We start from the raw sequence: 15,251 nt of genomic DNA, 5'->3' as shown, positions 1-15,251 counted from the left end.
TTTCCTTTTCTTTTTTTTGAGATGGAGTCTCGCTCTGCTGCCCAGGCTGGAGTGCAGTGGCACGATCTTGGCTGACTGCAACCTCTGCCTCCTGGGTTCAAGCAATTCTCCTGCCTCAGCCTTCCGAGTAGCTGGAATTACAGGCACTCACCACCACGCCCGGCTAATTTTTGTATTTTTAGTAGAGACGGGGTTTCATCATGTTGGCCAGGCTGGTCTCGAACTCCTGACCTCAGGTGATCCACCCGCCTCAGCCTCCCAAAGTGCTGGGATTACAAGTGTGAGCCACCGCACCCAGCCAGTGCCTCCTCGTTGATAACCCAAACCCTGCTGTGAGCCTTCAGAGGTGCCCACCTGGATGCCCCACAGACACCTCTAACTCATTATGTTCAAGACCAGATTCTTTCTCTTCCTTCACCCCCATCAGAACAAGCAAATGACTGCGTCTCTTGAATTTCCCATCACTAGTTGTCAGAGCCAGAATCCTGGGAGACTCAGTAATGACACAGTGCAGACTCAAGCCTGAGACTGAAGGAAAATCGGGAACACAGATCTTATCTTCATTTAAAGTTGAGATAGTCTGTTCATAATGGATTTTTTTTTGGATTCATTTAGATGTTAAAAATTATTTTAAAATATTGCATTAAATACTATTTATTAAATATATTATTCGATGTATAAAATACCTATTAAATAATATTTATCTTGATTACCGGATTTTTTATTGTGTTTTCTAAAAATCCTCTTAAACTCTGGGCCTGAGGCACATACCTCACTTGCCTCATTCCAATCCCAGCTCTGTCCACTCAGCATTTGGTGACAGAACCCTATTATTTTATTTTTTATTAATTATTATTATTACTTTTCTTTTCTTTTCTTTTCTTTTTTTTGAGACGGACTCTCACATTGTCACCCAGGCAAGAGTGCAGTGACACGACCTACAACTTCCACCACCAGGGTTCAAGCGATTCTCCTGTGTTAGCCTCCCAAGTCACTGGGATTACAGGCATGAGCCACCACTCCCGGCTAATTTTTGTATTTTTAGCAGAAATGTGGCTTTGCCATATTGGCCAGGCTGGACTCAAACTCCTGACCTCAGGTGATCTGCCAGCATCAGACTCCCAAAGCAATGAGATTACAAGCATGAGCCACCGCACCCAGCCTATTACTATTAATTTTAGAGACAGGCTGGATTGCAGTGGCTCTATCCTATTCACTGTAACCTCAAGCTACTGGATTCAAGAGATCCTCCCACCTCAGCTTCCCAAGGTGCTGGGATTACAAGCATGAGCCACCACACCTGGCTTAATGACAGAACAAGGAAGCATTAGGTACAGTAGCAAGCACCTGTAGCCCCAGCTACTAAGTCTGAGGAAAGAGGATTGTTGGAGCCCACGAATTCAAGGCTGTAGTGTGCTATGATTGTGAATTATCACTGCACTTCAGCCTGGGCGACATATCAAACCCTGTCTTTTTTTTTTTTTTTTTTTTTTGAGACAGAGTCTCACTCTTCCCTGGGTTGGAGGATAGTGGCACTATACATGCTCACTACAACTTCTGCCTCTCAGGTTCAAGCGATTCTCCTGCCTCAGCATCCCAAGTACTTGAGACTACAGGTGCCTGCCACTACGCCCAGCTAGTTTTTGTATTTTTGTAGAGATAGGGTTTTACTATGTTGATCAGGCTGGGATTACAGGTGCATGCTCCCACACCTGGCTAATTTTTGTATATATACAAAATATATATATATATTTTGGTACAGATGGGGTTTCACCATGTTGGCCAAGCTGGTCTGGAACTCCTAACCTCAAGTGATCCACCTGCCTCGGCCTCCCAAAGTGCTGTGATTACAGGTATGAGCCACCACACCTGGTTCCAAGACCCTGTCTTTAAAACAAAAAAGACAAGGAGGTGGCTCAGCCTGGCTTTTTGGCTTTTCTTTTTTTTTTTTTTGAGACAGAGTCTCGGTCTGTCACCTAGGCTGGAGTGCAGTGATGTGATCTCAGCTCACTGCAACCTCTGCCTCCTGGGTTCAAGCAATTCTCCGGCCTCAGCCTCCCAAGTACCTGAGACTACAGGTGCCTGCCAGTACGCCCAGCTAGTTTTTGTATTTTTGTAGAGATGGGGTTTCACTATGTTGATCAGGCTGGTCTTGAACTCCTGACCTTGTGATCCACCTGCCTCGGCCTCCCAAAGTGCTGGGATACAGGTGTGAGCCACCGCACCTGGCCCAGCCTGGTACTTATGAGGGTGAGACTAGGGTTCCACTGCCTGGGTTCAAAGCCCAGCTCCACCACGATGTCACCTTTGGGCAAGTCATTTAACCTCTCTTTGTACTGGGGTGGGTGTGGGCTGGTAAGAATGCCTCCCTCACAAGGTTACTGGGAGGATTTTGTGAAATGCAACCGTGGACACCCTGCACAGCCTTAGTCGAGTCCGCAGTAAACGTTTGCTATTGCTGTCACTATAATCCGGACCCCTCCTCCAGGGCTCTCTCCATAAAAAGACTGTCCTTTGAGTGGAAATCATCCCAGCTAGAGTTTCAAAGACACTTGAATGACCAAAACTCCAACTTCATAGGTCTCCTGGCTTCTTGACCAATCCTGCTGCCCTCGGAGGAAGAAAGGGGCCTGACTTGCACAGTGCAAACAGACAAACGGACACCAACATCTTTCTGGAGGCCCAAGAGCTGCATTCAGCGTCCTCACTCTTTCCATGAAATAAAGCTGCTAAACACCCCAGGCATGTAAAGCACTGAAATGAGTATCCCGGGTTGCTCTCTGCCAGAAGCCAGGACCACATAGTGGAGCAAAAGACCTTGAGCTGTTAAGCGCCATGACCTAGACACGCCGGGCTGTATTTTTAGCCTCTTGTGCACTGTTTCCATCACCTGTGCTGGGCTTTCAGCTGGAAAAGAGAAGGTGGGGGTGGAGAAAGCTAGAGGGATGTTTCTTACCGCAGCCAGTGCCAGGAGGAGCTTGCCAGGATTTCCAAGTCCTGTTGTACAACAGGGCTATTTTCATGGGCGTGCAACAGGTATATTAACATAGGCCCCCTTGCTACTTGCTTGGAAGGGCCTCATATATGCTTTATCTTTTTATCTTCTGCTGTCACTGTCTTGAAATTCCTTTTTTCTTTTTTTTTTTTTTTTTTTTTTTTTGAGATGGAGTCTTGCTGTGTGGCACGATCTTGGCTCACTGCAACCTCCACCTCCCAGGTTCAAGCAGTTCTCCTGTCTCAGCCTCCTGAGTAGCTGGGATTACAGGAGCCCACCACCACGCCCGGATATAATTTTTTGTATTTTTAGTAGAGATGGGGTTTCACCATGTTCGCCAGGCTGGTCTCAAACTTCTGATCTCAGGTGATCCACCTGCCTTGGCCTCCCTAAATGCTGGGATTATAGGTGTGACCCACGTCGCCTGGCCTGTCTTGAAATTCTTAATAAGTTTGGACAAAGGACATACGTTTTCATTTCTCACTGTGCCATGCCAATTATATGGCTGGTCCTAAGGAGTGCACATGACAGAGAGAGCCAACTGGAGGAGGGGCTGCTGCCAGCCCAGGAGGGGTGCCTTCCCACAGCAGGCAGGACAGACCAAAGCTACTATCACAGGGCATGGCTGCCCAGATTTGGCCAAATAAACCTTGTTTCCAACCTCCTGGGTGCCCTTCCTACTTTCTTCTCTGAAACCTGAATGAGATGTCGAAAGAACCTTGGAAACTGTAGAGAACTGTGTCCTGCTTTGCTACAGTCTTTCTCTGGCATCCTGTTTAAAGTAGCCCAAAGGTTAGCTGGGTGTGATGGCGTGCCTCTGTAGTCCCAGCTACCCAGGAGGCTGAGGCGGGAGGATCATTGGAGCCCAAGAATTGGAGGCTGCAGTGATCCATGATCTCATCACTGCACTCCAGTGTGGGCGACAGAGGGAGTCCCTGTCTCCAGAAAAAGAAAAAGAAAAAAAAAAAAAATCCACAGAGCCTTCAGTTAACATAATTTTCTTGTCTTTGTATTACTTTTTGTTCTCAGGAATTTGCGTGTTTTCAGATTGACTAGAATGTAAGTTCCAAGAGGAAGGTTTGGTCTTGGTGGCTGTGTCCTCAGCCCTCAGCAAGTTCGTCGCTGAGTATTTGCTGAACAAAGGAAAGTTCGACTTTATTGTTTGCTTTGGGCTGAGGGCTTCACCTGCATCTTCTCATTTCATTCTCTTCAAAGGCACTGCTGTCTGGGAGGGCATAGAAGTCCCAGAATAAGGGTTCTCAGGTCCGGTGGAGAAGGTGGGAAGGGCCCAAAATTGTGGAAAAGGGGAAAGCTGGACAAAAATGGGGATCACCGGTGGTAGGAGGTGGGGGGCTCCCCAGGACTGAGGCTGGCTGGGTGAGGGGATGGTGGGTGCCCCTAAGCTCCAATAAGAAGCTCAGAGGGTCCTTGAACTCGGGAGTGACACATGAAAACAATAACTGAACAAGATTCTTCTTGGTACAGCGCTGAGTAGTGTGGGTGGAGAGGGACAGAGATTGAGAGGCCTCGTGGGAGGTAGCTGCGCCCTTCGGGCCCGGACCTGAGAGCAGCCGTGGGTGGGGAAAGGAGTTTGGGGGGACGCGGGCTCTGGGAGTGGGTGAGGGGGCGGCGCCTGGGGGTTGAGGGGGCCCAGGGGCGAGTGTACCTAAGGCGGGCCTGCCCCGCCCAGCCGCGCTCTGGGTGCGGCGAGTCTGCACACTGGGGCAGATGTTCCCGCCGCCGCGCCGCGCGCAGGTCTGCACTTGCAAGCCCGGGACCAGGGACTTGAAAGCTGCCGGCGCGCCGCCCAGACCTGCCCCGCCGGGCGTCACCGCTGCGCTTTAGGCGGGAGCTGTAGGAAAATCCCCTCCGCCTTGGGGGAGGGCGGGGGAGGAGGACGGCCCACGACCGACCCCGGGTGAGGCAGGGAAAGACCTTGCCGGGGTCGGCGTGGAGGAGGGCAAAGGGCCTACCACGCGGGCCGAAAGTTTAAGCACGCCGCGCGCTCTCTGATGCCTAACATCCCAGGCTGTAGGATAAGCAGCACTATCCCATCCATTTCTGGTCGTTGCACTGGGCGTTTTACTTGCTTCTATCTCATCGAATCCTCTGAAGGCCTTTTATTATTCCTATTCTGCAAACGGCTGAGCCTCAGACACATCAGGAAACTTGCCCTAGTTGAAACTGGCTATGTGATAAGATACGGAACCAGGGGGTCAGTATGTGGCTGCAAACTTGGGGTGGAGAAAGGAATTCAGCATTTGCTGAGCTCCTACTGTGCGTGCCTAAAAGCTTCCATGCTTTCGTTTTGTTTTGTTTTTTGAGACAGGGTCTGGCTCTGTCACCCAGGCTGGAGTGCAGTGGTGTGAACAAGGCTTACTGAAACCCCGACCTTCCGGGCTCAAGCGATCCTCCTGCCTCAGTCTCCTGAGTAGCTGGGACCACTGATTTATTTATTTTTTCCTGTAGAGATGGGGTCTCGCTGCTTTGCCCAGGTTGGTCTCGAACTCCTGGGCTCAAGCGATTCTTCCGTCTCGGCCTCCTCCCAAAGTGCTGGGATCCCAGGATTTGTTAGCCACAGCGCCCGGCTCTAGGCGTTCTTATTTAGTGCAACCGCTCTGGGGAGTAGTAGCTATTATCACATCCATTTAACAGATGAGGAAATTGAGGTAAGAGCTATTTTTCCTTTAAACATGTCCAAGGTCTTACAGGTGACCAAGTGGGATGTGAACTCTCCAAAGCATTCTTTTTTTAACCATTACGATGAGCTAAGCAAGGGAAAACAGCTTGCAAACTGCTGTTGTAATTATTATCGCTGTAGCTGAGCTCGCGTGTGGGTCACGACCCGAGTGAGGGTGGAGGAGGGGTCACTGGGAGCCCGGCCTATTTCAGCCCGGCCAAACCGCTTGGTGACTTGGAGGCCGGGCCGAGGCCCCGCCCCTCACCTGCTGATCCCACCCGTGAATGGGACAAACAGAGGACCCTGAGGGGCGGGCCCAGGTGAGGTGAGGGATGGGCGGGGCCTGATGCGTGAGTGGCAGGAGAGGCACGCGGCCGGGGCGGGGCGTGCGCGCGCGGTAGGCTCCACCCTCCGGGCCTCTCCGCGGATCCAGGCGGGCCCCAGGCTGCAGGGGCGGTGGCGGCGCTGAGGGGGGCGGGCCGGGGCGGGGCGGCCGGGCAGCCGGGGCGGGGCTACACTCGGGCCCCGCGTCCTGCTCCCATGGCCGCCCCCGGCTCCCCGCGCTGCCCCCTTTCCCCCGGGCCGCGCCCCGGGGCCCCGCACTGACGGCCCATGGCGCCGCCCGCCGCCCGCCTCGCCCTGCTCTCCGCCGCGGCGCTCACGCTGGCGGCCCGGCCCGCGCCCAGCCCCGGCCTCGGCCCCGGACCCGGTGAGTGTGAGCGACCCCCGCCGCCAGCCCTGAGCGGAGCGCACTCGAGGGGCGACAAGGGCCGGCCGGCCTGAGGGCCCCCTCCCTCCCGCCTCAGGACCTTTCGGTCCCCTTCCCCGGGCCCCTCGGCGACGCCCCTCAGGCTGGGACCGTCCCTCCCTGGGACCCGGGCTTCCCCCAGGCCCGTCATCGACGCCCCCGGGCCGGGTACTGTCCCCTGGCTGCAGGACCCGGTGCTCCTCAGCGACGCCCCTCAGCCCAGGACGCCCCCTTCGCCTTGAGACCTCCAAGGCCCTCTGCGACGCCCCCCGGGCTGGGACATCTCCTCTGTCTTGGGATCCGGGACCCGCTGCCCGAGTCCCTCAGCGACCCCAACCAGGCTGGGACGCCCCCTCTCCCCGGTACCTCCTGGGATCCCATCCCAAGTCCCCAGCGACTCCCCCCCGGGCCAGGGCGACCCCTGCTCCCCGCTACCTCCTGGGATCCCGTCCCCAAGTCCCCAGCGACCCCTCCCGGGCCGGAACGACCCCTGCTCCCCAGTACCTCCTGGGATCCCGCCCCAAGTCCTTCATCGACGCACCTTGCACTGGGACGGCTCCCCTGCTACAAGAGGCTACATCCCTCTCTGCAAGACCCTCAGCGACATCCCTCCCCCGGGCCAAGGTCCCCTCCCTGAGCCTCACTACGACGCCCCCGCGTCCCCCAGTCCTCTCCTCCCTCCTACACCGGTGGAACCCGGCGCCTCCCCGCACAGAGCAGAGCGGAGGCGGGAGGAGCCGGCACTCAGCCCCTTTTCCCGAGTCCTCGACTGCACCCGCTTGGCGGACATTGTAACTTCTGCCTCGCGAGGAACGGGATGGACTTGTTCGCCCTGCTAGAGGCAGGTTAGGGTCCTGGGACGACCTTGTACCCAGACGGACTGGACGTGCCCTCTTTCTCCGCTGGGCCGCTTTGAACTTCCGTATGACTTAGGTGATGGCGCAGCAGGGGGAGAGGAAAAAGGAAGCGGTGATGGGAAACTTCTCCCCTACTGAGCTTAGGGTGCTCTTCCTAAGGGTGCAACGCCAAGCTCCGTGTTTCGGTCACCCCACACCTTAGACAGGTCACTCACTCCCCAGGCCAAGGCCAAGGCCAGGTCTTCCCGAGGTGGGGCTCTGGTCCAGGATGAAGCTTGGACTTTGCTTAACTTCCACACGCAACCTTGTAGCCAAATCCTTTCTAAGTTGAAGAGAAGGCAAGAGGGCGTTGCATTTCTCTGCAGGTTGTTTGGATGTTGAGCATAGGACATTTGTGAAAGGGATGGGAAGAGTTTATTACCAGTCTGCAGGAGTAAGAAAACCCGCCTCTGGGTTCACCACCCAAAGTCACAGACTGATATTGGAAAGGATGGGATTTTGCTGGTGTAAGAAAACTCGGAGTTGCTTTGTTTACTCATTGGCTTGGATTAGTGAAAAAGCTAGGACTTGGTATTGTCACTTACTGCCTGACTTTGGGCCATGTCTTCAGCTCTCTGAGCCTGTTTCCTCATCTGTAAAGACAGGATAACTTCTTTGCAGAGTGTTGTGAATATTAAATGATATACTACTGTAGGTAACATACCCGCATATAGGAGGGAGTCAATAAACATATTTTAATAATACTTTTATAGGACCTCACAGTTCATCGAGTGCTAGACACCTCATTTACCCTGGGAGTGCTAAGAGCTTTCTGTCTGATTCATTTCTGTAAAAGGCAAAGCTTGGCTTTAAACTGGTAGAACTGGGGTCTCCAAGTGTTGTAAACCTGAGGCTCAGTGAGTGGTTTCTGAGTGGTCACCGCCTTTTATGGGACTTCTACAGTATGATCGCTTCTACTGTTGTGAGGAGTGAGGGACATTCCGAGAGCCAGGATATGTCAACATAACTGTAACCTAGTAACCCCTTAGCTCCACTTTGCTATCTGTGTGGTCAGGATTTAATGTCCCCTATAAAGAGAGAGGTATGGGTGGCAATAGACTGGTTCCCCTTCTGGAAAGGGCAGAGTAGTAGCTCTGAAAAGCATCAAGTGAGCCAACTCTGCTTAAGCTTGTTGGAAGCTATTCTCTTCCCAGATATCTTTGCTTTTTTAAGATCAAATGCAGCAGCTCTTATGAAGTTTGCACCCCAAATTTTGGTGTACTTTTATTTAGGAGTCTGGGGTAGGGGCAAATAATCATTGTGAAATGATTTGTGGTAAGTGGCCCAAGTTCCCAATTCACTGAGCCTTGCCAGCTTGGTGTCTTACCGTCCTGGTAACTCAGTGCTTTGCTTTTTTGACTTTTCCTGCCTAGTTGCAGAAGCAGTTTTAGGGAGATACCACATGGTCTTCACCAACACATCCTGTCTAGATCCTACCCACTAGCTTTTAAAATCTTTTCCAATAAAACACACACACACACACACATTTTACTCTGAGGATATGCCAAACTTGCCATTTTATATTTTTTGATACTGTAATTTTCTCTAAAATTTTGTGGATGGAAAAAATTATTTCAATATTTGTATTCTGCACAATTTTGTAATATTTAAATTACTGGTGGTTTGCATTTTTGAATGCTGACTTTATAAAAACAGTTAGCTCATTCCCCATCAATCCTACTTCTAATTACAATGTGTACCCAACCCCAAATGATCTCCCTTCTTTTCATTCTTCCTCTAAGATTCTCTTCCTTCCTTCACAACTCATAAGAAGGAAAATAGAAGGTAATGGAATCTAGACTTTCCTTCAAGGAGGAGTGCAGCTAGGGCCATGCGGTCGATGGGTTCTCTGTAGTGGGTCCCATCTGGAATGTATGGAATTTATGGTCTACTCACTTGGGTGTTTTACTACCTTTAGGGTCTATCAGATGCGCATCAACAGAGCTTCTCCACTCAGGTTATGTTTGCTGTGAATATCTTTTATAAGTTTATAGATTGATGCTCATTCTCCTCTAACTCCTCATCTGGAATTTGCCCCACTAGCCAGTAGTGTGTTTGCTATAAAACCTATGAGTTCAGTTAACAGCTAGAGTTCATACTGTCTACCAATTCCTGGCCCTCTTGGGGACTTCATTAATGCTAATAGAATTATCTGCAAGCAATATGGGGGGTGAAGCAGTGAAGGAGTGAAGGGTGCATACCAGTTACTTGTATGCTCTGAGTATTTTAAGAAACGCCATTTCGACGTGGTATCAGAGACCTCTGATATTTTTGTGAAAATATATTTTGGCCTCTAGACAAACTATTTAAATCTTTGAGGCCAGGCGCGGTGGCTTACGCCTGTAATCCCAGCATTTTGGGAGGTCAAGGCAGGTGGATCACCTGAGGTCAGGTGTTCAAGACCAGCCTGGCCAACATAGTGAAACCCTATCTCTACTAAAAATACAAAAAATTAGCCGGGCATGGTGGCGGGCACCTGTAATTCCAGCTACTTGGGAGACTGAGGCAGGAGAATTGCTTGAACCCAGGAGGCGGAGGTTGCAGTGAGTCGAGATCGCACCATTGCACTCCAGCCTGGGCAACAAGAGCAAAACTCTGTTTCAAAATCAATCAATCAATAAAAAATATTTGAGATAGGCAATGAGCCCTTTTATAAATCCTAAAGCAAGAAAGCATTCCTTTTAGGCTCACTACTCATAAACAGAAAGTTGATACACTCAATATAGATATTATTGATACACTCATAGTTTAGCATAGTTAGACCAAAAGCAATAAATTAGTAAGATGAAATACATTGTTTTAAATAGCTTCACAATATACAGATTAGGGATTTTTGGTGATGGGGAGTATACCATCCTTAATATAGAATTTTTGAGTATGGAAATGTCAACTGATAATCTAGGTCAGGTATGGGCAAACATTTTTTGTAAAGGGAAGATAGTAAATAATACGAGATTCATGGGACTTATACTATCTCTGTTGCAATTATTCAACTCTGTAGGGCAAAAGCAGCATAGACAAAAGATAAATGAATGGATGTGACTATGTTTCAGTAAAACTTTATGGACACTGAAATTTGAATTTCCTATAATTTTTTTTTTTTTTTTTTTTTTTTTTTTTTTTTAAGGGACGGAGTCTCACTCTGTTACCCAAGCTGAAGTGCAGTGGCGCGATCTCGGCTCACACTGCAACCTCTGCCTCCCGGGTTCTAGCAGTTCTCCTGCCTCAGCCTCTCAAGTAGCTGGGATAACAGGCATGCATCACCATGCCTGGCTAGTATTTTATTTTTAGTAGAGATGGAGTTTCACCATGTTGCCCAGGCTGGGAATTTTCTATAATTTTTATGTTAAAAAATACTGTTCATTTGATTTTTCAAAACTAAAATATTTTTAAAATTATAGATTTTTGAAGTCTTAGCTTGTGGGCCATACAGAAGCAGGCAGTGAGCCAGATTTGGGCCACAGGCTGTGCTTTGCCGAGTTCTGTTCAAGGTCCATGTCTTCTGATTTTTTTCAGTGTTCACTGGTCTAGAAACGGTGACAAGGAGGCTTGATGTTGGTGAACGAATGAAACTTTTACCATTTACTGTTAACTAACTTTAAGATACATATGGGAGAAATGGTTAAAATGGTAAATTTTACGTTATTTTTTACCACAATTTTTTTAAAAAGATACGTATGGGGAAAAGTTCATGCACATACATACATTTGGGTCTTTAATAGGACTTTTAGACCAGGCGCAGTGGCTCACGCCTGTAATCCCAGCAGTTTAGACGATCCAGGTGATTGGATCCCTTGAGCTCAGAAGTTTGAGACCAGCCTCAGCAACATAGTGAGACCCCGTCTCTGTGAGACCCCATCTCTACAAAAAATAGACAAAAATTAGCCAGATGTCGTGTAGTCCTAGCTACTCAGGAGGCTGAGGTGGGAGGATCACTTGAGCCTGGGAGGTCAGGGCTGCAGTGAGCTGAGATTGTGCCACTGTACTCCAGTTTGGGCAACAGAGCAAGACCCTGTCTCAAAAAAAAAAAACCTTGAAAATGTCCTAAAGAGAAATTCAGCGTGGTTCAGTGTGCACTACATAAATAGTGCCTGCCTTGGAACTGGCCTATGGTTTGTTCAACTGTGCCTGCAGATGTTGCTTAGAACAAACCGTTGAGAGATCTATTTCTCAGAGGAAAGCCCAGGCAGCAGGTGGCACCAGCCCTGACACAGAAAAACAGCCAGGAAAAAAAAAAAAAAAAAAAAAGAAGAAGAAGAAAACAAACTTCTGTCACTTTCCTAAGCAGTTAATTTTTATTTCCAAGGTTCTGTTGTCATATTTAAAGTCGTTTTAAAAAACAACAATGTGCTTAGCGTGGCTGATTATTTTGTTTTAATTAAAACATTTCTGAAAAAACAAAATGAAACATTCAAACATACCAAGTTGATTGTGCTTGTACTGTGGAACAGTTAATGCAAAACACTTGAGAGAGGCCGGAAGTTTGGATCTGTAACTTTTGCCTGAGTGTCTGCCGCCTGAATAAGGACAACATAGGAGGAAGTGAATGTGTCCCTTAGAAAACTACCTGTATAGGTTTTGAAGTGAGATCCAGCACCTCCGATGCCACTTGGCAGGTTACTTTCTGGCCGGCTCACTGTGCAGCCTCGTCATTGGTGAGAATGATGATTGACATTCCTTCTATATTCAGTTTGACCTTGAGAATCCAGCTGGAACTCGTAAGTATTAGTCTAGGAGGAGCAGTCTGAGGTCACTCTATTTTTCCTCCCTCTCTTATCTTCATAGTCTCCCTGCCAAGATGGCAGTGCTTCCCTCAAGCCTCACCTCACCTTCTGAGACTTTGTCTGGATTCAGACTGATGAGGGAAAGGAAAGAGGCCATCGTAGAAAAATGTCACATGCGTGTCCATACACCTCACAAATAACTACTTCACAGAAACGTGACTTCTCCTCTTCTAAGGGAATCCCTTCCCCGCTTTTTAAATTCTCTTTCTAGGTAAATACCTCCCTAGCCTGGGCTTGTACCAGTTTAAAGAGGAATGAATGAATTGGGGTTCTAGGGGGCGCCTTGGCAGACAAAATGTTTTAGGCCACCTCACACACAAGGTTGCCTCTCTCCCTGCATTTACACAACAGGGCCGTCTCAGAGCTACCCCTCTGCTGGGCCCAGCTTCTAGCTTCCCTTGCCACGGATTTAATCCCTGGCAAGTAGCCAAAGCATTAAACTTTTATTGTTCAATTTGCCACAAGGGTGGGGCCCTGCTTCTAGTGGGCTGAGGAGGCTGCAGCCGCTTCCAAACCCAAGTGTCACACCACATTAGCAACTGCAGACTTTGAGGGCTGGATTTCTTTCAGTTTGGTTAGATTCTTGGTTAGAACCAGAACAGTATACTCACACTCAAAATTTTAAAGCTAGGAAATAGTAAAAACAGTGTAGGCAACTTTTAAAGATGATTCAGAGTGCTTGTAGTTATCAGCATGTATGATTGACTCTGCATGGTTTCTTCATACCTTCCAAACAGACATATTAGATGGCCATGCATGTGCCTTAGTGTCCTAAAGTTAGATGAAAACATGGCAACCAAGTAGTTTTCTTCTAGACTAGTAGGGACTGCTAACCAATCCCATCACAGTATGTAAATTACTTGCTGCTGTTCAATCTATAAAAATTCATCTTCAAAGAAAATTATTGGGCTGGTAAAAATATTTTTAATAATGACCACAGAAGCCATATTTGTTTTTCTTTGATGTTCTTCCGAAGACCCTTCTGGTTCTAATCAGATTGTTCCCACATAAAATACAGTGGAAATCTACAATAATAAAATCCCTATTCCTATGTCTATGGGGAAATAAACAGGATGAGGACTGTCCTTTTAAGGGGCTTTCCCCTTCCCTTTCCCCAGACTCAAAGCCTCTATTACTGGTGGGTGTTTTGGCATCAGTTAAGGGCCTTCAATCCTTCCCTCCCTCCATGTTTTGCTCTTTCATTAAAGTGTTTCTGTTGTCTAATTATATCCTTTCAATCAAATTAGAGACTGTAGCATCTGGTGAGGGCTGTAACTGCTGCCATCTGCACCTCGTCTATACAGGCCTTTTCAGCTGAGAATCACTCAACTTCCAAATGGCAGGAAGAGATTTGGAAAAAGTTTAGTTGGAGGGGAGATTAACTTAAAAGGAGTGTCTTCAAAGGCTGGGTGCGATGCCCTCCTTGCTGTGATGTGTGCATGGCCATGCAGAGCTTCACTGGCCTGACTCACCAAAGATTCTTCCCTAGCGCTTCTGGCAGATGAAGGGTTTCTGATTGTCTTAGCTGAAATGACTAGGCCTTCTTTGTTAGGGGCTTGGAGGGACCAGGGGCTGAGCTGAGAAAGTCTCCCTTGAGAACAATCTTTAGTTATATGACCACTGGTTAATGGATGTGACACTTTCTGTTTATTTGACCATTTCTTCTAACTCAGTGATTTCAACTGGAGGAGATTTTGCCCCCTAGGGACATTTTGCCCCCTAGGGACATTTTGCAATAGTTGGATTCATTTTTGGCTCTCACAACTAAAGAGGTACTACTGGCATCTAGCAGGTAGAGGCCAGGGATGCTGCTGCTAAACATCCTAGAATGCACAGGAGAGCCCCCACGCCAAAGAGTTATACAGCCCAAAATGTCAGTAGCGCTGAGGTTGAGAAACCCCGTCCCGATTGTATTATCCTTTTGTTCTTCTTTTTATTGTTAGTTGCCTGCTTAGGAACAATTGATTCTGATGAGCATCTTTTTTCACTCTTTTTGTTTGTTTGTTTGTTTGTTTTTTGAGACAGAGTCTTGCTCTGTCCTCCAGGCTGGAGTGCAGTGGCACGATCTCAGCTCACTGCAAGCTCCGCCTCCCGGGTTCACGCCATTCTCCTGGCTAAGCCTCCTGAGTAGCTGGGACTACAGGAACCCGCCACCTCGCCCGGCTAATTTTTTGTATTTTTAGTAGAGATAGGGTTTCGCCATGTTAGCCAGGATGGTCTCGATCTCCTGACCTCGTGATCCGCCCGCCTCGGACTCCCAAAGGGCTGGGATTACAGGTGTGAGCCACCGCGCCCGGCCTTTTGTCACTCTTAAGCAAATTCTTCGTTATCCACATCAAACCTCTTTAAGCATTTCTGTTGACAGTGTTTCAGAAACCTTAATGTGGTAAGGGGTCTGTGATTCACTGTCTTTTTATTCTTTCTAGAGTACAGTTGTCAGATACATTACAGGATGCCCAATTAAATTTGAATTTCAGATAAACACCAAAGAATTTTTAATGATAAGTCTGTTTCATGCAATGTTTAGGAATACTTGTCCTAAAAAATTCTTTGGTGTTTATCTGAAATTCAAATTTCACTGAGAATTCTGTTTTTATTTGTCAAATCTGGCAACCCTAATTGAGCTTCATGGAACACTCCATGAAACTTTAAAGCTTTGACAATCAGAATTAATCTGTTGGCCACTATCTGCTCTTATTCTTATTGCTCCAAGTGACCAGAGATGATAGTTCCATCTATTTATAAATCAGTTTTAAATTGAGCCTTTCCTTCTGCCCTAAACTGTCTCCCTGGCCAGAACTTATGAAACCCATCTCTTGAGTCATATTTTTATGTTGGGACCAATTAACAAGTACTTATCAAATTCCTACTGTGTGCCCAGCATCTCTGATTAGGACTTATCCCTGTGCCAACTGACAGAAGGCTACAACTTTGTTGCTTCGGGTTTTGCTTTGAAATGTACTCTAGAGATACATGGTCCACCTGGTGTCAGCTTCCCAGTCAGGAGCTCTTGTATTATTTGTCTATCCCATATCAGCCGAGGGAAGCCGAAAAGCCCAGAGCCTGGCTTCCATGGGGTATTGGCTGCCCTCCAGGACTCCATTATTGGGGAACTTTCTTGCCATCTGACATTAAAAATAGGTCACAG

The 15,251-nt window shown here is 48.2% G+C and overlaps 1 protein-coding gene across 3 annotated transcripts in view; it reads left to right on the top strand.

Moving 5' to 3' along the window:
• The first annotated feature begins 6,191 nt into the window (after positions 1-6,191).
• KREMEN1 (kringle containing transmembrane protein 1) overlaps positions 6,192-15,251 on the top strand; it is an 85,920-nt gene continuing 76,860 nt past the window's right edge. The window contains exon 1 of one of the 3 annotated variants that reach the window (XM_007975295.3): positions 6,192-6,384. In XM_007975295.3, coding sequence (XP_007973486.3) covers positions 6,288-6,384 — 97 coding nt within the window. In that variant the 5' untranslated portion in view covers positions 6,192-6,287. The remainder of the gene's footprint in view (positions 6,385-15,251) is intronic. The other 2 variants (XM_038007650.2, XM_007975298.3) reach the window with 2 other exon arrangements.

The sequence above is a fragment of the Chlorocebus sabaeus genome, chromosome 19 (genome assembly GCF_047675955.1).
Source record: "Chlorocebus sabaeus isolate Y175 chromosome 19, mChlSab1.0.hap1, whole genome shotgun sequence".
NCBI lineage: Eukaryota > Metazoa > Chordata > Mammalia > Primates > Cercopithecidae > Chlorocebus > Chlorocebus sabaeus.
This window is presented reverse-complemented; position numbering and strand designations above follow the sequence as displayed.